The sequence below is a fragment of the Hyperolius riggenbachi genome, chromosome 2 (genome assembly GCF_040937935.1).
Source record: "Hyperolius riggenbachi isolate aHypRig1 chromosome 2, aHypRig1.pri, whole genome shotgun sequence".
NCBI lineage: Eukaryota > Metazoa > Chordata > Amphibia > Anura > Hyperoliidae > Hyperolius > Hyperolius riggenbachi.
In genome coordinates this window covers 119,202,253-119,226,512 of record NC_090647.1, presented here as the reverse complement: position 1 = coordinate 119,226,512, position 24,260 = coordinate 119,202,253, and the positions used below count along the sequence as shown (strand labels likewise).

General features: G+C 47.0%; 1 protein-coding gene across 3 annotated transcripts in view; it reads right to left on the bottom strand.

Moving 5' to 3' along the window:
• NCKAP1L (NCK associated protein 1 like) overlaps positions 1-24,260 on the bottom strand; it is a 374,626-nt gene that overhangs the window by 199,023 nt on the left and 151,343 nt on the right. For all 3 annotated transcript variants that reach the window (XM_068267280.1, XM_068267278.1, XM_068267281.1), the window contains exons 5-9: positions 18,533-18,675; positions 16,410-16,500; positions 12,511-12,648; positions 9,162-9,210; positions 1,197-1,353 (exon numbers count right to left, since the gene is read on the bottom strand). In XM_068267280.1, the coding sequence (XP_068123381.1) occupies positions 1,197-1,353; positions 9,162-9,210; positions 12,511-12,648; positions 16,410-16,500; positions 18,533-18,675 (578 nt within the window). The remainder of the gene's footprint in view (positions 1-1,196; positions 1,354-9,161; positions 9,211-12,510; positions 12,649-16,409; positions 16,501-18,532; positions 18,676-24,260) is intronic.

Below are 24,260 nucleotides of genomic sequence, written 5' to 3'. Positions count from 1 at the left end.
CTTACACACTCCAATGAGTTCTGGGTCACCATGAGCTTGCTGGTTAGTCTGTACCTCACTGTAATACAGCACTGTAATCACTCAGTAACAGACGCCTGTGGTTACCTGGCCTCTGTAACATGTCTGTAGTCTCTTTGTAGTTAGTTTGTTTCTCTAACAAGGCACTGTGGACATGTAGACTATGTAATATAGCCAGGGCCGGTTTTGAACTTTTTGCCGCCCAAGGCCCACTATGACCAGCTGCCCCCGGACCAACAGCATCCTAAACTCCCCCGCTCCCCCCCCCCCCACATGGCAGGGATTAGAATGTAGGGTCCTCTGAGGACAGTTAGTGACATGATGGAAGGGATAAGATTGTGAACTCCTCGGTGGGCAGCACATTTGGTGAGTGACAGGCGGCTCAGAGAACACTAGTGCCTGTTTGCTGCCCCTTCATCCCCTGAGTGCCAGATCCGGCTGTCTGTATACACCCACTGCCATGTTTAAACTCTGTGTTTCAGGACAAATGTTCAGCACGCTAACTGCAAATGCCACCCTGCTGCCCACAGTCCGCCCCTTGCTTTCCTTGCGCCCTAGGCCATGGCCTATGTGGAATCCGGCCATGAATATAGCACTGTGATCACTGTTTAAAGATGCAGTGTTGAAACGTTTGATGCAGGTCCCATGATTTCTAGTTTTGTGTCTGATCTAATGAATTACCTTGGACACTCAGTTTCAGGGGTGTAACTACAGGTAATTGGCTCCTGGAACTGCAGGGGGGCCCAGAGCTGTAAGGGTCCCCAACTACTACGTCTCTCCTTTCCGATAAACAGGTCCATCCTTCAGATCAGGTGTTTTTGTGACTGCACTTGTTATAGGTGTAAAGATTATGATGTCCACTCTTGTTTTATGACTCTTGCAAGATGGGCCCTCAGGCTGTGAGGGTCACCATGGGGAGGCAAGGGAAGGGGTGCAAACATTGGGGGGGCCAACAAAGTTTTGCTGGGGGGTGGTATGATTTGTAGTTACACCCCTGATGAGTTGTAACCTTCATGATTACGTTCAAATGTTTGGAGATTATGGGGTAAATAGACCACAGATGACATTACTGTAAAATAATATGCACTAATAATGAACAACAGAAGAGTAAGGGAAGAGTCGGGATACAATGAATGGAAACCCCATTCCATATAATAGGCACAGAAATGATTGCATACCCTTTTATGCTGCCAAAAAATTCCTCAGTAACTTTGTGTATTTGTAAGATGTCATCGCGGATCAGCGTGATGCAGGAAGATCCCTGCAGAGCCGCTTTCCACAACTCCAGGCAGTACGGCTGAGAGTTCAGTGCGCTGTGTGACAGCAGGAATCCAACTGGAAAGAAAGATTGCTCTGTTATGCAAAGAAATGCAATGCAAAAAAAAAAAAAATAACTAAATAATGAGCGCAACAGGCTTTTCCCATTTTGTGACCCCCCAAAAATATAATTACAGGTGAAACTCAGAAAATTAGAATATTGTGCAAAAGTCCATTTATTTCAGTAATTTAGCTTAAAAGATGAAACTAATATATGAAACAGTGGTGCTCACCGCCAGGTCATGATCACGCTTACGCGTGGATTCACGACCATTTTGACGCATTCCGCCTCGGACACGAAAATCCGTGAATAGATTTTCAACCACGAAAATCTACTTCGGCTTCGCGTGAATGCGGACAGAAATCCGCATTCACGCTCGTGAAACCCGGGGCTGAAGTCGTGGTTTGCGGAAATGCGTCAAACTATGCGGAAGTGACACATTGCAGGCCAATCAGAGTGCCCCAGCCAGGCCCTAGCAACCAATCACAGGAGGGGAGCTATGCCCTCCTCTCCTGAATATAAAGCGGCGGCCATGATGGAAAAGCTCTGTCCTTGCTAGACTGTGGTGCTGAGAGGATTATCTCCAGGCCATTGTTGTTTGAGCAAGTGCATTTATTGTGTTAAAAACAAAGCGGTTTTTTTGCTAACACTGCTCTTATACTGTACACAGTTAGCTAGTCAGTGAGTGATTGCTGTAGTTAGTTGTAGTCAGTGTAGTGTAGTGGGAGTGTGGGAGTCTAGTGATTATTTAACTGTGTGTAGTGCTGTGCAGGCAGGTTCAGTGCTGCAGTGTAGTGGGAGTGGGGATTATCTGTGTGTAGAGTGCAGGCAGGCAGGTTAGTGCAGCTGCAGTGTTCACTTGTATATTCCAGTGACAGTTTATACACTTGTACTATTTGCAGGCAGCCAGTCACACCGCCGGCGCCGCCACTCTCTGCCAGCGCAGTTCATTCATTCTGTCAGTGACCTTGTGCCATGCCCAGTGCCCACTGCTCGCTCGCTCGCTGGCATATGAGCATCTCATTACACAGTGTGACATCCTTGTGTGCCCACTGCATCCTTCAGTGACCTAGTTGTATATCCAGTGCCCACTGCTGTGCCCACTGCATCCTTCAGTGACCTTGTACTGTGGCCACTGCATCCTTCAGTGACCTAGTTGTATATCCAGTGCCCACTGCTGTGCCCACTGCATCCTTCAGTGACCTTGTACTGTGGCCACTGCATCCTTCAGTGACCTAGTTGTATATCCAGTGCCCACTGCTGTGCCCACTGCATCCTTCAGTGACCTTGTACTGTGCCCACTGCATCCTTCAGTGACCTTGTACTGTGCCCACTGCATCCTTCAGTGACCTTGTACTGTGCCCACTGCATCCTTCAGTGACCTAGTTGTATATCCAGTGCCCACTGCTGTGCCCACTGCATCCTTCAGTGACCTTGTACTGTGGCCACTGCATCCTTCAGTGACCTAGTTGTATATCCAGTGCCCACTGCTGTGCCCACTGCATCCTTCAGTGACCTTGTACTGCGGCCACTGCATCCTTCAGTGACCTTGTACTGTGCCCACTGCATCCTTCAGTGACCTTGTACTGTGGCCATTGCATCCTTCAGTGACCTAGTTGTATATCCAGTGCCCACTGCTGTGCCCACTGCATCCTTCAGTGACCTTGTACTGTGGCCACTGCATCCTTCAGTGACCTAGTTGTATATCCAGTGCCCACTGCTGTGCCCACTGCATCCTTCAGTGACCTTGTACTGTGGCCACTGCATCCTTCAGTGACCTTGTGCTGTGCCCACTGCATCCTTCAGTGACCTTGTACTGTGCCCACTGCATCCAGTGATTCATTACTAGCAACATGTCTGGCAGGGTTTCGCGGGGTGAGAGGAAAGGGAGTTCAATTGCCTCAGCCACTTCTGGGACTGCTCCACGTACAGGGAGAGGACGCCCAGCTGTACGTGGTCGTGATGCAGCAGAAAAGGGGGCAGCAAAGCCTGGGCCGAGTCAGCGGACGCCATTGTCCAAATATTTTAAAGTTTCTGGTCCCCGTGTGGTGGTTGAGCAAATGGAACCTGACGTACTCATGGACATCATGACTTCCTCCCAGACCTCTACTGTGAGCACCACTCCAAGCAGTAGCAGCCAACATCCCACGCTTGTTGTGACATCCACCCCAGCAACCACTGGTCAGCAGCCCTCCCAGGATGACAGCGTTCTGTCCCTCAGTCCGGCATCTGGGAACCTGCTGATGCAAGAAGCACAGGACTTACTGGGGACTGATGTGGCAGAGATTGAGATCGGGCCACAATCACAAGCGTTGTTGAGTTCTGGTGATGAAGAAGAGGGGTCTGTGTCTGGGGATGTAGGGACAGAAGAGGAGGCGGGGGAGTCAGAGGAAGAGCTGGATTATGATGATGCTGCTGATGATGACGTTGTGGACCCTAACTATGTGCAGCCTGCTGAGTCCGTGGAAGAATGGTCAGAGCAGGATGACGAGTCACCTCGGCCTAGGCAAGGATATCGCCATATGTCAGGCAGGGGCAGGGGCATCGGCAGCAGTGGGCGTGGAGGAAGTAGACAGGACACTGCTTCAGCCGGCACCACCACCATGCAACCCCCGGCAACTACTACCACACATTGCTCCGCTGCACCCTCTGCTAGTGGGGGCCGCAGTAAATTAAAGTCACCAGTGTGGGATTGCTTTGAGGAATGTACTGATGACAAAAGGTATGCGGTGTGCAGGTTATGCAGCAAAAGATTGAGCCGTGGGAAAAGTCTGAGCAAGATGGGTACCTCATCCCTCCAGGGCCACCTGAGAAGCCGCCACTGCCGCGAGTATGCAGACTTTAAGAGGAAGCAGGCACTGCTGGCAAGGGTTCCTGAGAGCAGAAGGCCCACCAGCGCAGCAGCATCCTCCCTCCCTCAGGGTCGTGAATCCCCCACAGCAGCAGCAGTAGTAGCATGCAAGCGCTCTTCCACCTCGGCTGCTCAGGACACAGACATTGAGGCTGGCAGCCAGTGTTCGTCTCTCTCCTCTGTCTCCCCTGCATCCCAGCGTCGTCAGACCCTGCTGAGCGACACCTTTCAGGGTCTGACTAAGCCTCTGCCTCCAAGCCACAGGCGGATCCGCAAACTAAATGGCTTGCTGGCCCGGGCCATGGCATCACAGCTGCTTCCCTACTCCCTGGTGCAGGAGGGGAGCGCCATGCGGACGCTGCTCCAATTTGGCATCCCCGAGTGGCAAGTCCCCAGTCGCCACTATTTCAGCAGGAGCGCGATCCCAGCACTCCACAAGTTTGCGGTGGAAAACGTGGCCTACTCTGTGGGCAAGCGGGTCCACGTGACCATGGACTCGTGGAGTAGCAGATTTGGGACAGGTCGCTACCTGTCCTTTACGGCCCACTGGGTGACACTGATGGAAGGGAGGGAGGACAAGAGCGCATCAGCCCAGCTAGTGGTGCCACCACGCGGGATCAGGGGGGATGCAGAAGGGTCCTGTCACGACACTCCCTCAGCACCCGGAAAGCAAGCCTGCCTCGGCAGCAGCAGCGCCAAGCCTCGGCACTGCCAAGCCCTTTTAAAATTGGTGACCCTGGGGAAGGAGAGGCTTACGGCCACCAACGTCCTGGCCGCCCTCAGGAAGCAGGAGCGGAGGTGGCTGACCCCCAGAGGCCTGGAAGTGGGGTATGTGGCAGCCGATAACGGGGCCAACCTGGTGGCAGCAGTGCAGCAGGGAAACCTCCAGCACATCCCCTGCTTGGCCCACGTGCTCAATCTTGTGGTGCAGCGCTTCTTGCGCACCTACCAGGGGATGAGCGAGCTGCTGCAGGATGCCCGGGCGGTGGTGCGCTTTTTCCGCCTGTCAGCCACTGCCTCTGCACTCTTGTCCACCTTACAGCAGCAGTATGGAAGGCCACAACACCGGATGATCATCGACATGCCAGTTCGCTGGAATTCGACTCTGGCCATGTTGGAGCGGCTGTGTCAGCACAGCCTGGCTCTTAGGGCCTACATGCTAGACCCAAGTGTCCCCAGCAACCAGCAAGTCCCCATGATTACTGCCACTCAGTGGACACTGATGCAGCAAGTATGCCTGGTGCTGAGTCCCTTCCTGGAGGCAACCAAGATGGTCAGTGAGGAGCGGGCCTCTGTGTGCCAGTGGGTGCCCTTGGTTTGTCTACTGGAGCAGGCAATGGACAATTTAATTGAGCGTGGGGATGAAGCCCTGAGGCAGTTGGAAGAACAGGAGCAGATGGCAGCACAGTCCAGCTCAGAGGAGGGCTCACAGCAGGTAGTGGAAGAGTTGGAGGTCCCTAACCTGAATGAGGAGGAGGAGGAGGAGCAGAGTGCAGCAGGCGTTGTACGTGGATGGCGGTTTGAGGAGGACAACGACATGGCACAGGAAGAGGACAGGCATGCGTTATGGGACAATGGCGAGGACGAGGAAGATCTTGCTGGCAGGGCCCACTTGTTTCCCATGGCTGTGCACATGTTGCGCTGCCTTCGCAGGGACCCCCGGGTGATCCAGATGCGTTCAAGGGAGGACATCTGGATTACCTTGATGCTTGATCCCAGTCTGAAGGGGAAGCTGGGAGACTTAATGACGCCATCCACCACCGAGCAACGCACAAGGGAGTTGAAGGAGGCCCTTGTGCGCAGACTACTGGAAGCATTCCCCCAGCATTCCACCCCCACTGTAACTGCTCTGCCAAGCCAGCAAGAGGTGCCTGCCATTGCCACTAGCAGCACAACAACAACCACCAGCAGCAGCAGCAGCAACTGGCGCCCCGGAGACCTGAAGAGCCTAAGCAAGAGCCTGTATGCAGTGCAGCAGCCCAGAACAGAGGTGCCCGCCACAGCATCCACCACCAACCAGCACAAGCAACGACTGAACACCATGGTGTCTGACTATATGGGGTCATCCAGCGGGCTCAATGACACCGACAGCCCCGTGGACCCCTTGGAGTACTGGGTCAAGAGACTGGACATCTGGAGCGAGCTTTCCCAGTACGCCCTGGAACTCCTATCCTGCCCTCCTTCCAGTGTCCTCTCAGAGAGATGCTTTAATGCGGCCGGTGGCGTGGTCACAGAGAAGCGCTCTCGGCTCTCCCACGCCTTTGTGGACAAACTCACCTTCCTGAAAATCAACCAGGCTTGGGTGGAAGGTGAGTTCCTGGCCCCTAATGTCGGACACAGGGGGACATGAAGTGGCTGCTGCATGTGCTGTTGTTAACTATGCCTGCCTTTATAAAGACATTTACTACCTGCCTAGTGCCTACCTTGGTTAATTTTTTGGTGTTATGGTACTACTACCAGTAAGTTGCCATGGTCCTCCTTCTGAGCTGCTGAACTGACCGCCCGCTTTGTCCTCCTGACTCAGTCGCTACTACACTCTGCGTTCACACTGCCCGGGTCGCCGGGTGCATTTAATTTTTTGGCCAGCACTATGACGCTGTGCTACTACTACTTTGCTGCTGCTGCTGAACTGACCGCCCGCTTTGTCCTCCTGACTCAGTCGCTACTACACTCTGCGTTCACACTGCCCGGGTCGCCGGGTGCATTTAATTTTTTGGCCAGCACTATGACGCTGTGCTACTACTACTGTGCTGCTGCTGCTGAACTGACCGCCCGCTTTGTCCTCCTGACTCAGTCGCTACTACACTCTGCGTTCACACTGCCCGGGTCGCCGGGTGCATTTAATTTTTTGGCCAGCACTATGACGCTGTGCTACTACTACTGTGCTGCTGCTGCTGAACTGACCGCCCGCTTTGTCCTCCTGACTCAGTCGCTACTACACTCTGCGTTCACACTGCCCGGGTCGCCGGGTGCATTTAATTTTTTGGCCAGCACTATGACGCTGTGCTACTACTACTGTGCTGCTGCTGCTGAACTGACCGCCCGCTTTGTCCTCCTGACTCAGTCGCTACTACACTCTGCGTTCACACTGCCCGGGTCGCCGGGTGCATTTAATTTTTTGGCCAGCACTATGACGCTGTGCTACTACTACTGTGCTGCTGCTGCTGAACTGACCGCCCGCTTTGTCCTCCTGACTCAGTCGCTACTACACTCTGCGTTCACACTGCCCGGGTCGCCGGGTGCATTTAATTTTTTGGCCAGCACTATGACGCTGTGCTACTACTACTGTGCTGCTGCTGCTGAACTGACCGCCCGCTTTGTCCTCCTGACTCAGTCGCTACTACACTCTGCGTTCACACTGCCCGGGTCGCCGGGTGCATTTAATTTTTTGGCCAGCACTATGACGCTGTGCTACTACTACTGTGCTGCTGCTGCTGAACTGGCCGCCCGCTTTGTCCTCCTGACTCAGTCGCTACTACACTCTGCGTTCACACTGCCCGGGTCGCCGGGTGCATTTAATTTTTTGGCCAGCACTATGACGCTGTGCTACTACTACTGTGCTGCTGCTGCTGAACTGACCGCCCGCTTTGTCCTCCTGACTCAGTCGCTACTACACTCTGCGTTCACACTGCCCGGGTCGCCGGGTGCATTTAATTTTTTGGCCAGCACTATGACGCTGTGCTGCTACTACTACTACCAGTATGTTGCCGTGGTCCTTCTGTGCTGCTGAACTGACCGCCCGCATAGACCTTCTCCTGACTCAGTCGCTACCACCACTGCACTCTGCGTTCACACTGCCCGTGTCCACTGACAACTCTGCTGCGATGTCATTGCTAATTGCTGCAAAAAAAAAAAAAAATTACAAAAACCTCTCTGGAGCCTTTTTGCCGTCAGCCACTCATCCTCCTCCAGCGGTACCTTCGCCGCCAAGTGCCATTGGAACTCGCCTTCACCTCTTTGACTGCTTAACGCGTATATCCCTTTTTAAAACCACTTATTACCAATTAATAGCCCCATTTAAAGTGTTGATTTCACTTTAAAATCCATTTTCTCTAGAAAAAAATTTTTGGGGGGAATTTTTTATGTTGAAGTTATGTTGCCCCTTATCACCTCGATAATCCATGCTATTTGGGGGACTGTAGCATGTATGGGGGCTTTGTTATTAACGTTAAAAGAAAATCCGCCTCCGGGCGTGAATCCGCGCGTGATTACGCCATTCACGGGAAAAAATCCGCGTGGTTGCGTGGACGCGGACGAAAATCCGCATGCGGCAGGGCCGAATGCGGATTTTTTTTTGCAACCACGCGGATTTCCGAATTCGTGGATGAGGCACATCCGAGCATCCCTGATATGAAATAGGAACCCTTTGCAGGTGTTTTGGATTATTTAGCTGATTAGTGTCTGACACTTTGAGCCTAGAATATTGAACATTTTCACAATATTCTAATGGTCTGAGATTTTGATTTTACCATTTCATTGGTCCAGACAGTGGACCAATAGGGAGCCCCAGCAGGAGCTTCAAAGATGCTTTGCCAGGGCTCCGAGATACTGTAATTGCTGCATCGGGACTTGCGGCGAAAGGTGGCGGATGTCCGGTGGCTGATAAATTACTCAGCAGTGCTTGCCTCAGCTGAAGGGGGCTTCAGCGATCACTGACGGCCTGACGGGGAGCTCTGGGGGTCTACTTATTAAAGGAGACCCCCAAATGCATCTGCGACGACGTGTGTTAGCTGGTTTAGAACTGCTCTTTGCAGGTCTAAGCTGACGCTCATGTCTGATGGGAAGCACCACTTCCCAGCAGCATGGAAAATGTAATAGGATAGGGTGTAAAGAACTCACTGGGCGATAATATCGCCCAAGTGAGTTCTTTACTGCCCAGGGGGGTGTTAAATATAATTTGATTACGAACTTGAGTTTAGTAATAGGATATGGCCCCCCTTAATCTTTAAAAAAAAGTGTAATTGAAGAACTTACTTATGATCCATCTTTCCATGGTTTCAACAGATAAATACTCACAGGGCATCTAAGGAAAAAATAAATTCAAAAATTCATAACGAATTTAAAATATACACACCACATTATTATAGTATTAATGACCGTGTTGGCCAATTACCCTGTATTGAGAGTAGCATCACCTCAAGTACTCCTTGATGCATCATAATTGTGCATAATTGTATTTCCAACATTACTTGACACTTTTATTAAGTAGAAATACCTTTTCAGTTTACTTATATTTTACTTATCACCATTCCGTTTAGTCTTGGTGTTCGAGTTCGGGAGATTGAATTACGAAAACCCGAATTCTTTAGCACACCACATTTCAGCACCTGAAGCAGTGAACATATTCACGGGGAGTTCACTCACTTGCGGATCACACTATGCTTCACGTGACTCTGATGGCACCTCCTTCCAAGCCAGAAGGAGAAGGCATCAGAGTCATATGAAGCATGGCGTAAACTGCAAGTAAGTGAACTTCCAGTGACTCTTCCAGTGAACTTCCAGTGTGATGTGTCTTTGAAAATTCACATTGCCCGAACTCGAACACCAACACTAATTGCGGGTCCATCAGTTCCATCACAATGGAAAATACAGATGGATCATAACAGGATGCAATTACATTTTTATGGTACATACACACCAGTGTATCAGCGGTGCAGTGGGTTCTGTTGAAACAAAGAACAGAATGCTGTAATTTACTGAACAACATGCGCATTTAGCACTAGCAGTGAAACTATTACTGATTGACCATGACAAATACCCCTAAAGCAAAACTAAAGTAACCCATGGGGTACGGGCACCATGTGTTAAGAACCTTGCCAAAGCAGAACTGTTGGAAATGCCTAACTGAACAACATTTTCGAAAAGATAAACATTTTTTCCCACAGGCATCAATAATATTTACACATCTGGAGATAATTTAGTTAATTTTGTGGTTGCATCATGTTGCCTATATACAGTGGGATGTGAAAGTTTGGGCAACATTGTTAATCGTCATGATTTTCCTGTATAAATCGTTGGTGGTTACGATAAAAAATGTCAGTTAAATATATCATATAGGAGACACACACAGTGATATTTGAGAAGTGAAATGATGTTTATTGAATTAACAGAAAGTGCTCAATAATTCTTTAAACAAAATTAAGCAGGTGCAAAAATTTGGGCACTGTTGTTATTTTACTGATGCCAAAACCTTTAGAACTAGTTATTAGATCTCAAATTGGGTTGGTAAGCTCAGTGACCCCTGCCTTAGATACACAGATGAATCCAATTATGAGAAAGAGTATTTAAGGGGGTCAATTGATAGTTTCCCTCCTCTTTTAATTTTTTCTGAAGAGTAGCAACATCGTGGTCTTCAAACAACTCTCAAATGACCTGAAGACAAATATTGTTCACCATCATGGTTTAGGGGAAGGATATAGAAAGCTGTCTCAAAGATTTTAGCTGATTGGTTCCACAGTTAGGAACATAATGAGGAAATGGAAAACCACAGGCTCAGTTCAAGTTAAGGCTCGAAGTGGCAAACCAAGAAAAATCTCGGAGAGAGAGAAGTGACGCATGGTGAGAACAGTTAGAATCAACCCACAGACCAGCACCAAACACCTACAACATCATCTTGCTGCAGATGGAGTCACTGTGCATCGTTCAACTATTCATCGCACTTTACACAATGAGATGCTGTATGAGAGAGTGATGCAGAGGAAGCCTTTTCTCCGCCCACAGCACAAACAGAGCCACTTGAGGTATGCTAAAGCACATTTGGACAAGCCATCTTCATTTTGGAATAAGGTGCTGTGGACTGATGAAACTAAAATTGATTTATTTGAGCATAACGAGGGACGTTATGCATGGAGGAAAAACAACACAGCATTCCAAGAAAAACACCTGCTACCTACAGTAAAATATGGTGGTGGTTCCATCATGCTGTGGGGCTGCATGGCCAGTGCAGGGACTGGGAATCTTGTCAAAGTTAAGGGATGCATGGATTCCACTCAGTATCAGCAGATTCTGGAGATCAATGTCCAGGAATCAGTGACAAAGCTGAAGCTGCGCCAGGGTTGGATCTTTCAACAGGACAACGGCCCTAAACACTGCTCAAAATCCACTCAGGCATTCATGCAGACGACAAGTACAACGTTCTGGAATGGCCATTTCAGTCCCCAGACATGAATATAATTAAAAATCTATGGTGTGAGCTAAAGAGAACTATTCATGCTCGGAAGCCATCAAACCTGAATGAACTAGAGATGTTTTGTAAAGCGGAATGGTCCAAAATACCTTCAACCAGAATCCAGACTCTCATTGGAACCTAAAGAAAGTATTTAGAGGCTTTAATTTTTGCAAAAGGAGGATCTACTAAATATTAATGTCATGTCTCTTTTGTGGTGCCCAAATTTAGGCACCTGCCTAATTTTGTTTAGAGAATTATTGCACAATTTCTGTAAATCCAATAAACATCATTTCATTTCTCAAATATCACTGTGTGTGTCTCCTATATAATATATTTAACTGACATTTTTTATCGTAACCACCAACGATTTATACAGGAAAATCATTACGATTAACAAGGTTGCTCAAACTTTCGTATCCCACTGTATTTGTGAACAAATATGATACCTCACAGGCCCGGATTTACATCACAGGAGCTTATAGGCACAGGCGTCCTGGCACCTAAGACTTCACCCTTCATGAACCTACAAACCCCCACCGAACTGCACTGCAAGTGTGCTGGCTGGCCCAGCTGTCCCTTCTCCATTTCATCCCATGCCCATCATTCATAACTACAGAGTTCACTTAGTAATAGGCAGCCAGAAGTACCCTAAATATTAAGGAGCTAGAGGTGCCTTCAAGTATTAGGTAGCTAGAGGAACCTCAGTATTAAGTAGCTAGAGGTGCCCCTGTCTGAAGGGAGACCTCGTCAGTGGAATGCAGAGAGCAGAGAGAGTAACCTCTCATATACACTCTTCTCAGGACTCTGCATAGGGAAGGAGGGAGTGAGGTACTCAGGGAGGGGAGTGAGCCGCCTTTCCAGCATCATACGCCTGTAGGCACATGCCTACAGTGCCTTATGGTAAATCCGGACCTGATACCTCAAAGAAAGCAACAATAATAAAACAACACTGCAAATATAAGATAGCATCTATTATTCCTCTCTCCACGGAGTATTTTTTCAAATATACTGGAAGATACCATGAGCTATAGGTTTCAAATCATAAGCTGTATATCAGGAAATATTTCACATTTGTCTACTTACTGTGCAATCGTATAATACATTTTGCCATTTGAAAGATGTCGCTATTAAATAATAATACTTTTCCAGCCTTACCGTATCAGAAGCGGAAGGGGAAATCATGGCAGCGGGATTGCTGAGGAGACTTAACATTTGGGCACCTCGCAATTGTTCAGCAGACTGTGTTCTCCGACAGAAAAGGAAGTGCATGGACATCAAAGCATCCGTCACTGTCTAATGAGAAAGGGAACAAAGGAAATCATGAACTTGGATGCTGAACTCAACTACAAATATTCTACAGAATGTGGATTCCTGTAGCTGTACCAAAATCCCTGACCTTTAACAGCAACAGGCCATTTTGAAAACTTTAATACATTCATAAATGCAGACTGTAAGCTTCTACATGTTAAAGTGATAGGCCACATGTTCTTAAAGGGCCACTATTGTGAACATTTGAAAAATGCAAAATACATGTGTATTAGTTGTACACTGTCCCAGAGTAAAATGCAGGGCCACCTCAGGGCATAGACAGTACAAGCGGACGCCTGGGGTGCCAGCCTGTCAAAGGGCTTCAAATCTCAAATTAAAAATTAAAAAAAATTGCACCAAAACAGCAGAACCAGAACAACAACATCAGAGATCCCATCAAGCTTTGCTCAGCATCAGGGGAAAAATGCTAGGGCAGTTTTCTTCTGTGCAGCTAAAAATGAGGCTTGGGTAAGAAAAACAAAGTTCTGATGCTGTGAAATCAAGCCTTTTCAGTGCGGACGAGTAGATTTTTAGTCTGGAGTTTCACTTTAAATTGTACAAATTTTCACAATAGTTGTCCTTTAAAAGGAAATTTTACATTGATGTGTCAGTCTAGTACACATGTGTCGAACTCCAGGCCTGGAGGGCCAGATCCATGCCAGTGTTTAGCATTGACTGAGAAAGAGAGGAATGTGTTCTACCTAATGGACCACACCTTTCCTGATTCAGGCCCATCAATTTATTTGAGCTGTATCAAAAATGTGTGAGGACCTCGGCCCTCGTAGGACCGGTTTGACATACCTGGTCTAGTATAATGACTTGAGCAGGCCAACGTAGGTAAAAAAAGGAAAGGGCACCTATTTGTTATTATTGATTTAGATACTGTATATTATTAATAGATATATTTAGATTTAGACAGATGCTATAGCTATATTTTAAAGCTCACCGCCTCATCTGCTAACTACTTTGTTTACTCCCCAGGGTCTCTACTCTACTACCCTGTAAATTAGACCTGGGCAAACTACGGCCCATGGGTAGAGGGTGGGATTCTTCTCCTCTCTGCTCCTCCATCCTGCCATCTGTTCAAAAATACATGCAGCACACATATAAGATAATCAACTTACCCATTTGCATGCACCAGTGCTGATCTTCATGGCAACGGTGGCGTCATGTGACCTGCTGTCACTCCGCGTGATAAAGATCACGCGGAGTAATGGTGTATGTGCGCAAACCTCGGCACGCTGGCAGATCGCGTTATAACTGTTGTGAGAGCAGTTATCCCACTTTAGTGAATCAATCCCTAGATATGTTGCCTTTTTCTGTTTATTAAGAGGACACACTGCCTATTTATGTTGTTTGGTGACACAACCTAATTTTTTTAAATTTAAAATTCTAGAAGTGGTTATTGTGCGAAATAGTACATACTTTGTCTACTTAATTTTATGATGGTACATGGGGCTTAATTTTTCTTTGAGGAGAGAGGTCTTAGTCATTTTTCTTTGAGGAGAGAGGTCTTAGCAGATCTGGTGCCCCAGATCTGCTGTAACCCTGGCAGCACAACCATAGGGAGAGAAAGCACAAGTGCCCTGAACCAAACAGCACCTGCCCTGTATTTGGGTGAACAAAAGACATTCCATCTTCTGCAAATGCACACACTAAGCTTATGCACTTCTCAGCCCATATACTGTACACAGGAGCTGAAAACTGCATGCTATCAGGGACGCCTTTTAAAGGGGAACAAGTATGCCATGTGACTTGGGAACGACCACATATGGAGAGAAAGCACAAATGCTCTGAACCAAGCAGCACCTGCCCTGTATATGGGTGAACAAAATACAAACAAAAGTCATCCTGCCTCCTGCAAATGCACACACTAAGATTATGCACTTTTTAACCCATATACTGTACACAGGAGCTGAAAATTGCATGTAGTAGAGACAAAAATTAGGTAAGTCTTGAGAGAGGTTATGGTGGAGACTATGAGAAAAGCGTGCATGAGGCATCCCTGCTAACACGTATTGCTTTTATTTCATGCAGTTTTCAGCTCCTGTGTATGTGGGTACTAGAGTGCATAAGCTTAGTGTGTGCAGTTGCAGGAGGAAGGATTTTTGTTCACCCATATACAGGGCAGGTGCTGCTTGCTTCAGAGCACAGAGCACAGAGTACTCCCTCTGTAGCCCTAGCAACACCCATGTAACTTAGAAAATACATAATTTTATAAACTGGAGTTTCTTTTTAATTACATATTTGTATGGCAATTAGCCAGCATTATTGTATTTATTTATTACATTTATAAAGCACCAACATATTACGCAGTGCTGTACATTAGTTAAAGCGGATCCGAGATGAAAAACTAACTATAACAAGTAACTTGTCTATATATCTTATCTAAAGTTTAGATAGTTTACACAGCATATCTAGTTGCAAACAGCTTTAATAGAAAATGATTATTTCTTCCTTTGATACAATGTCAGCAGCCATGTTGTTTGTAAACATTACACAGAGGCAGGCTTATCTGTATCTTGAGCACTCAGCCTGTGAAAAAAACCTAATCCCCCCTCCTCCCCTCTGCCTCTGAAATCAATGGCTAGTAGCATCTCCTCCTCCTCCTGCCCAGACTGAGCTCCCATGAGCCCTTGCTACTGCCAAGGCTCTCTGAAAACCTGTGGGCGTGGTTTATTTAGTAAGGAAATTAGAGTATTAACCTTTTGCCGACCGCGTCACGCCGATGGGCGTGGCCACGACGGCAGCCCCAAAACCGCCTAACGCCAATTGGCGTAAAGTCCTGGGGCTCTGTTTTGAATGAGATTGCGCACACGCATCTCATTCTCGGAGGGCAGAGCTCCACCCCTTCTTCAGTCTCCGAGCGGCTATTGCCGCTCGGGAGACTGTTAGACGGCGTAATTAATGTCTAATTACCCGTACAGCGCTGCGATCAGCAGCAGCGCTGTACTGGGGACAGCCGTGTGACACGGCTGCCCCCTCCTGAGTCACAGAGGTGATCGGCTGTCATAGGTTGAAGCCTATGACAGCTGATCACAGGGATTGGCTGGCGGGGGGAGGGGTGGAGGGGGGTATACAACAGAAAAAAAACACTTTTTATTTAAAAAATAAAATAAAATAAACAAACACAAATAACAATAACTAAACAAACAAACACTGGGGGGGGGGGGGCATCAGACCCCACCAACAGAGAGCTCTGTTGGTGGGGAGAAAAGGGGGGAGGAATCACTTGTGTGCTGTGTTTTGCGGTCCTGCAGCTTGGCCTTAAAGCTGCAGTGGCCAATTTAATGAAAATGTGCCTGGTCTTTAGGGGGGTTTAACACAGCAGTCCTCAAGAGGTTAAAACAAAAACAAAAAAGTATTTGGCTTGAGGAATGCCCTGTAAACAAAAGGAAAGGAACACAATTATGCAATGAGTAAAAGTTCACCTTGGATCCACTTTAAGGTACAAGGGGCGATAACCCTAATGGGGGAGGTAGGGAGTTCCATAGTGTTGAAGCAGCTCTTGAGAAGTCCTGGAGGCATGCATGGGATTGGGTGATGCGGGGGCAGTCAGGCGAAATTCATTGGAGGGGCGGAGTGAGCAGGTAGGCATGTACCTCTGGGTAAGATTGGAAATGTAGGTTGGGCAGGTTTTGTGGACAGATTTGTAGGCCAGCATAGTGGAATGCATTTCCTACGACCTCCTGATCAATGTAATAATGAGATAAGGTTATGTTTACTGATCAGTAATTCCTGCTTACCTTCGTATGAGGTCCAAATTCTTCACTTAGCTTTTTGAGTGGGTTGTCATAGTCCAGTAGCATGTGCCCCAGCCGTGCATATGTAGGCTCACTGCAGAGACAATGTTATACAGTGATTGCCATATTGTTCATTGAATGTAATCGCACAGTGCTTTCTGTAGCTCAGGAATAAAATAGTGTCCAATCAGAAAAAGGTTTTATTTTTAAAGCCACTTCATTATGTTTTGTTCTCATGGTCAATACTGGTTGTATAGATAGATAGATAGATAGATAGATAGATAGATAGATAGATAGATAGATAGATAGATAGATAGATAGATAGATAGATAGATAGATAGATAATAAAACCTTGTTTGCTGAATGCAAACAACTCAATTATTCATACTGCAATAAGTATAACAAATCATTAAAGTTACAGCTCCTAAAACAGTAGACAATTACATTTTTTGACATAATAGCATACAATATCTGAGAGATAGATTCCTGAAGAACGCTCCTAAGGGGGGAGAAGGTGCTTTCTATTATCTATCAGGGCTAGGGTGAGACAGAGGCAAGAGAGTTGCCAGCCTTGGATGTGGTGGGGAAGGGGGTGCATTAGAATCAGTGCAGCTGTAGGCGGATTCAGTTGCACAGCAGAGACACATGTCACCGTGCATAACCCAACCACGCTAAACTCCTGGTTGTCAGTATGCTGATCAGAATAAGCAACTGGCTGGCGGTCTCTGCGCTGGACCATCCCTACCTTCTATGAATTACAAGTGGTGTGTTGGAAAGGCTGCCACACGTGTGTATATGTCACCCTATGCATGGGTAATAAGGCTCAGTCTGAGGGGTCACCAGGGCACAACTTTCAATATAAGCCTAAGGGATCAGAAGATAGGGACTGGCATCTGAGGCCTGAATAACCAATCAAGGTCTGAAGGGGGGGGGGCACAACTTAGCATCTCTGCATTAAGGGCTGGAGGACCTTGCCCCAGATCTATCTATCTATATAGTTGCATAGTTATTTTGGTTGAAAAAAGACATACGTCCATCGAGTTCAACCAGAGAACAAAGTACAACACCAGCCTGCTCCCTCACACATCCCTGTTGATCCAGAGGAAGGCGAAAAAAAACCTTACAAGGCATGGTCCAATTAGCCCCAAAAGGGAAAAAATTCCTTCCCGACTCCAGATGACAATCAGATAAAATCAGATAAAATCCCTGGATCAACATCATTAGGCATTACCTAGTAATTGTAGCCATGGATGTCTTTCAACGCAAGGAAAGCATCTAAGCCCCCTTTAAATGCAGGTATAGAGTTTGCTTGGGAAGTAGCACGGGCCCACTGGGACTACAGCGGCAAAAGCTGAGCCTCAGGTGTGAGCCGTTAACAAGTGCTTATGAATGGTTTTCAGCTGGAACCAGCAGTGGAACGGTGAGGAGGAGCGGAATAGATAATACAGAGGCTTCCCTCTACCTAAGTCAGTACCCAAATTGGGCCCTGTTTTCACTACAGGTTTCCTTTAAGGCTGCTTTCACATGGGACAGTGAACAGCGAACTTGTCGGGTAATTCAGTCACCCATCTGCCGGCCACCAATCGCCTTCCGGGTGTATTTTGATGCAGCTGAATAGCAGTGTTTCTAACCCTATGCTCATCAGCGATTGACCCGTGGTGCAGGCTACCCAGCAGCAGGAAAACGGCATCTTGTTGCATCTGATGTGACTCTGCATGCTGAGCATAAGCAAGTGCAAAGCTAGCGCATAGGAGCTGCTGACAGGTAGTGAATTCAGCGTCTTTAGCTTCCCATGCAGAGCAGGATCATCCAAAAGGCAACTTAGGCAGGTGCTTGGGGCCTAGTGGGTGTCAAGGGTCCCACCCACCACCTCCTATGACCTCTCTTCACTTCAGCTTACTAAAAGGACCACAAGGGGCCCCCAAATCTACCACCTTGCCTAGGGCCCCATTACATCTTAATCCATCTCTGTTCCTATGTAAAAAAAAAAAAGGCCTACAAGGCCTCATAAAAGGTATTTTACTGATACAGTAGTCCAAATATCTCCTTAGCAGTTGCTCATTATGGCTCTGGGATGGCTATGGTGGGAATGTCTTCCAGAATTACTCTGTTCACCTTTTACCTACCTCTGACCCTGCAGCATCTCAGAAGCACAGCTGTAAAGAGCAACAAGGGTCTTGCGGTCCTCAATCCGTGAGATAAGCATGATGACAGAGAAGTATGTCACGATCAGGTCCAGGTAACTCTTAGTGAAGTTATAATTTATATTCTGTAAAATTTGTCATACAAGAAATTCAATTATTCACATTTTAGAACATTTATTTTACAAAGATATAAAATATTTTAAAAATTTTTAAAGTGTAAAATAAAATATTTTTGGACAGTTATAATGTGTACAACAGTTTCGATTCGCTAAAATCTTTCTCAAGCTGCTATACAGAATGTAACTACTTATAAATGACTTGAGTTACAACGTTTCAGTGATGCAAATTGCAGTGATGCAAAGTTTCCATGTATAAAATATTCAATACTTTTTTATTAAATATTTTTATTATTAAATGTTACATCATTGTATAAACTGTTAGAAGTAGATCACAGCACTTCAAAAGCACATTCGAAGCCGACCCATGTATAAGCCGAGGAACCCACTTTTCCCTAAAAAAAAACAGGAAAAAGTGATTGACTTGCATATAAGCCCCCTACCCAATATAGCCCCCTACCCAATATAGCTCCCTCTGCAGTAGACAGATGTTCCCCTAGTACATGTCAGCCCCCCCTCCCCATAGACAGATGTGCCCGAGAATCCTACAGCTGTGTCTCAAGAAGCCATGAGATGGCGTCATAGGTATGAGACACAGCGATTGCCACACAGGAAGAATCCTCGATCATTGCACCACTGATATGCTGCTTACACGCTCCACTCCACAAGCCAGGGGACACAGGTAGTCTTGAGCAGTACACACTGCACACCATGTTGCAGCAGATGGGAGGGCATGGACACAGCAGGTAAGAGCAGAATCACTAGTGTCAGATCCTTACGCTCCTCTGCCAGTAACAAAACCTACTCCGCCATCTGTTTTGCTCCACTGACTCGCATATAAGCCGAGGGGGTAACTTTTCAGCGCATTTTTATGCTGAAAAATTAGGCTTATACGTGAGTATATACAGTAGCATATCCAATCCAGAGTCGTCCGAAAATATTCATCCACAGTGCACTTTGTTTTTATTTAAACTTGTTTATTTGCAAAATTGCAAGATCTTACCACATTGTGCAATATACATAATACAGAAATGATATTAAAGTAAGATGGTAGGTAAAAATCCAGTAATAGATTATTTGTTAATTACTTACAACAATGTAAGTAAGCTATAATGACATATCACCTGTAGATAGCAAGTCTTGCTAAAATGGATAAAAATAAGAATCTAATATTGAGGAGATAGAGATACATAGACCAGGTGAAAACATACAATGCCATCATCATATCAGGTGAAAACATACAATGCCATCATTTAGACAAATGGGTCCTAAAAATTCCTATCACAGATAATCCTCCACAAGTCTGAGACTTCTCAATATGGACAGTTACTACATAATTTGATTTATCTATGATTTATGATGATGGCATTGTATGATCAATGTAAGACTAAGGAAGCAGGAGGAAATAAATTATATATAAAAGTACAAATTTTATTAATAACCAAAATACAAACACATATATATGTAAATCTATTTAAAATTGACCAGAACACACAGGTGGGCCACCATGTCTAGGCCAGATGGAAAAATGTAGGGGATCCCCTAAAAAAATATTGATAGTGCGCAATCCATCAAATATCTTAATGCAAAAAAGGGGGAAGCGACTCCTAGCAGGTAACATTGAAACAAAAGACCTTGGAGAGAAATATATCATTGGTTTTAAAGGCCAAGTGTCCAGGACCTAAATGGAAAAAGACATCCTAGTAGAAAAGCACAGGTGTATCGGATACTGGCTGTGTTGCTGCAATGTTTCATTGGTTTTAAGGGCCAAGTGTCCAGGACCTAAATGGAAAAAGACATCCTGGTAGAAAAGCACAGGTGTATCAGATACTGGCTGTGTTGCTGCGATGTTTCATTGGTTTTAAGGGCCAAGTGTCCAGGACCTAAATGGAAAAAGACATCCTAGTAGAAAAAGCACAGGTGTATCAGATTCCGGCTGTGTTGCTATAATATTTCCAGTGATTTGCAGGATCAAAAGGCTGAATAACTGCTGATAGAGAGATTCAATCCATCACAATAGGTGGTCTTACTGCATATGTTATCACAAAATAATTGATGTGCAGGTCCACAGGTCAGGCAAGCTGTCTCATTTATGAGCTATAACAATGGCCAGGTGCACAGAGGTAGATTGATAGGCACACACTGTATGTGGCAAGCACTTCGGGCTAATAAACAAAAATTTATATTCACAGCAAGCCTGACACATCCGCAAGCCCCAGGAGCAACAAGCAATTCATCAGAGTTAGTGCCCCAATCAGAAGCACATTCTGAGACAAATTCACAGGCAAGTGTTTAAACCACAGACATATGCAGGTACGGATGGTGTGATATTAAAGTTGATATAGTTCATTCATGGAACAATCCGCCAGGGTCATCCCTTCAGCAGCATCAACTTGATATAGACAAACTCAAAGTTCCAGCAAACAACAGCATATAGCAGCATATAGGTGCATCCTAGGAAGCTGTTTAAATGATCATATGGTAAACAGTGGTTACTCCATAGGAGGCTGTTTTCAAGTCACCAGTAGAAATGCATATCATTGAGGTATACTCATCTGAGTAGCTGGTCACTGCAAAGTCCATCAACAGGAGCCCATGTGCTGCCACCACAAGTGTGTCTGGTCACAAAGAGAGCCTTAGAGGCCAACCGGTTTCACTGGTGAGATTACCAGCATCATCAGGGCAGGCTCAGAAGTTTTGCTGCCTGTGGGAGAGAGGAGCCGGCCTAAAATGGCACTGGGCGGCCAGAGGATGCTACCACGCCCCCCCATGACCACTCCCACCCCACCACCACAGAATGCAGGTGGTGAGTAAGAGGTGGAGGCAGAGGCGTGATGCATCCAATTCTCCGCATGCGTTCCCCCCGCGTCCGCATGCGGTGATGCGGATCAAAGGAGGGAACGCATATATGCGTACAAGTGCACGCACAGCGTTTCCCTCGCGTCCGCAACCGCCAAGCGGATCAGGTAGGAGGGAACGCGTATATGCGTACGACTGTACGCGACCCACAGAGACCCCCAACAGGGCCGCTATGGAAATGCGGCCGACGCAAAAGGGCTCCGGGATCGCTGAGGGGCACGGACTATCAAGACCCCACCCCCTGATCGATGGTAAGGAGAAAGGGTGGCCCGGCTGTCCCGCAGGCGGGGCCCTGGGTCCCCTGGGCCGCCCAGTCACCATCACCGCCGGAGCGCCACCATAGCCGCGGCCAAGTGTGCCCCGGGGCAACAGGAAACGGGGCAGGGGGGGGAGGGGAGGGCCACAGGGGGAGGAGGACGGGGAAGGCCCACAGGCAGGCCACGGGCCAGCAGGCATTAGCCCAATATATGGTCCATGTCAGGCCAAAGACTGGGCCGACCCCGAGCACCCCCCCAGGGCACATCGATCCCCCACCAACCCCACCCCACATCCAGGACCACCAGCAAGTGCGGCGCGCCGGGGGGGGGGCCATAGCTACCACCTCCCACAGGATCAGCAACGTCATCGAAAAAAGTTACATATTGAAAAAAACATAATATAATAATGCAAAAATATTTCCATTAATAATAAATCCCTAATAGCTATATATAATTAAGTAATCATAAGCAAAAAAATAGAATACGAAAGTAAAATGAAATAATAATAAATAAACTGTTGTCCTGCCGATAGGGGACCAAACGAGAGGAGACCAAGGACAAAATGGAGCAAGGGGGGGCCACGCCAACCCACCAACCACCATCAAGGAAGTGTCAAAAGATCATATCTAAATTAGATGGCATAAAAGGTTTTAAATCAAAGGAATATATAAGGGTCGGGAAAAGACCCGGTTCGGGCGCAAAAAGGCCGCCAGCTTAAGCACAGCAAAAGGAAAATATGAAGATTCATCCTTAGAAATTGAACAAAAATAATGAAAAATAGAGAACATATGGCCATGAGCCAGAGCACTGCTGTCACAGAAATGGGGCGAAATCAATACCTTCATTAAGGCCCGGTGTCCGAAAGGCCTTAAGTTTGTAAATCCAGAAGGCCTCACATTGGAGGAGTCTCCCGTCCCAGTCCCCTCCCCGTGGGTCCCGGTGTACTCTATCCAAGCCAAAGAATCGAATTTTCCTGGGGTTACCCCCCTGGCAAATTGCGAAGTGTCGGGCTACAGGTGTCTGGTGTCCCTCCTGGATACCATAAGTGTGTTCATAAATACGTCTGTTAAGGGATCTGCCAGTCTTGCCCACATAAAAGGCCCCACAGGGGCAGAGGAGGAGATAAATTATCCCCTCCGTCTCACAGTTAACATAATGTCTGGTAGTTAATACAACGTCTCTCATCACAAGGGGGCACTGTTTACCGACATAGATGTACCTGCATTGGTTACAGGAATGACATGGGTAAGTACCCAGAACTGTGCAATTACATAATTTGGTTTTGCCTCTACCTGAGTAGTGGCTACGTGTCAAGGTATCACCTATGGTGGTAGCCCGCCTGTAGGTAACAGAGGGCTCCCTCGGAACAAAGGGGGCAACACGCTGGTCGCCCGTGAGCACATGCCAATGTTTCTGAAGTAGGGCGCGGACCTGAAAGTGATGATCATTGTATTTGGTAATGAAGGAAAGACCCCTATCTGGTTCATTTCGAGACTTTTGTCCCGATGATTGATTGTATAGGAGAGTAGATCTAGGGGTATCGCAAGCTCGATGATATGCTTTCTTTAGGTATTTTTTGGGATAACCGCGAGCCCTAAATCGTTGCTGTAAATCATTAGCTTGGGCATGGATGACAGGAACTTCCATGCCCAAGCTAATGATTTACAGCAACGATTTAGGGCTCGCGGTTATCCCAAAAAATACCTAAAGAAAGCATATCATCGAGCTTGCGATACCCCTAGATCTACTCTCCTATACAATCAATCATCGGGACAAAAGTCTCGAAATGAACCAGATAGGGGTCTTTCCTTCATTACCAAATACAATGATCATCACTTTCAGGTCCGCGCCCTACTTCAGAAACATTGGCATGTGCTCACGGGCGACCAGCGTGTTGCCCCCTTTGTTCCGAGGGAGCCCTCTGTTACCTACAGGCGGGCTACCACCATAGGTGATACCTTGACACGTAGCCACTACTCAGGTAGAGGCAAAACCAAATTATGTAATTGCACAGTTCTGGGTACTTACCCATGTCATTCCTGTAACCAATGCAGGTACATCTATGTCGGTAAACAGTGCCCCCTTGTGATGAGAGACGTTGTATTAACTACCAGACATTATGTTAACTGTGAGACGGAGGGGATAATTTAACTCCACCTGTGCCCCTGTGGGGCCTTTTATGTGGGCAAGACTGGCAGATCCCTTAACAGACGTATTTATGAACACACTTATGGTATCCAGGAGGGACACCAGACACCTGTAGCCCGACACTTCGCAATTTGCCAGGGGGGTAACCCCAGGAAAATTCGATTCTTTGGCTTGGATAGAGTACACCGGGACCCACGGGGAGGGGACTGGGACGGGAGACTCCTCCAATGTGAGGCCTTCTGGATTTACAAACTTAAGGCCTTTCGGACACCGGGCCTTAATGAAGGTATTGATTTCGCCCCATTTCTGTGACAGCAGTGCTCTGGCTCA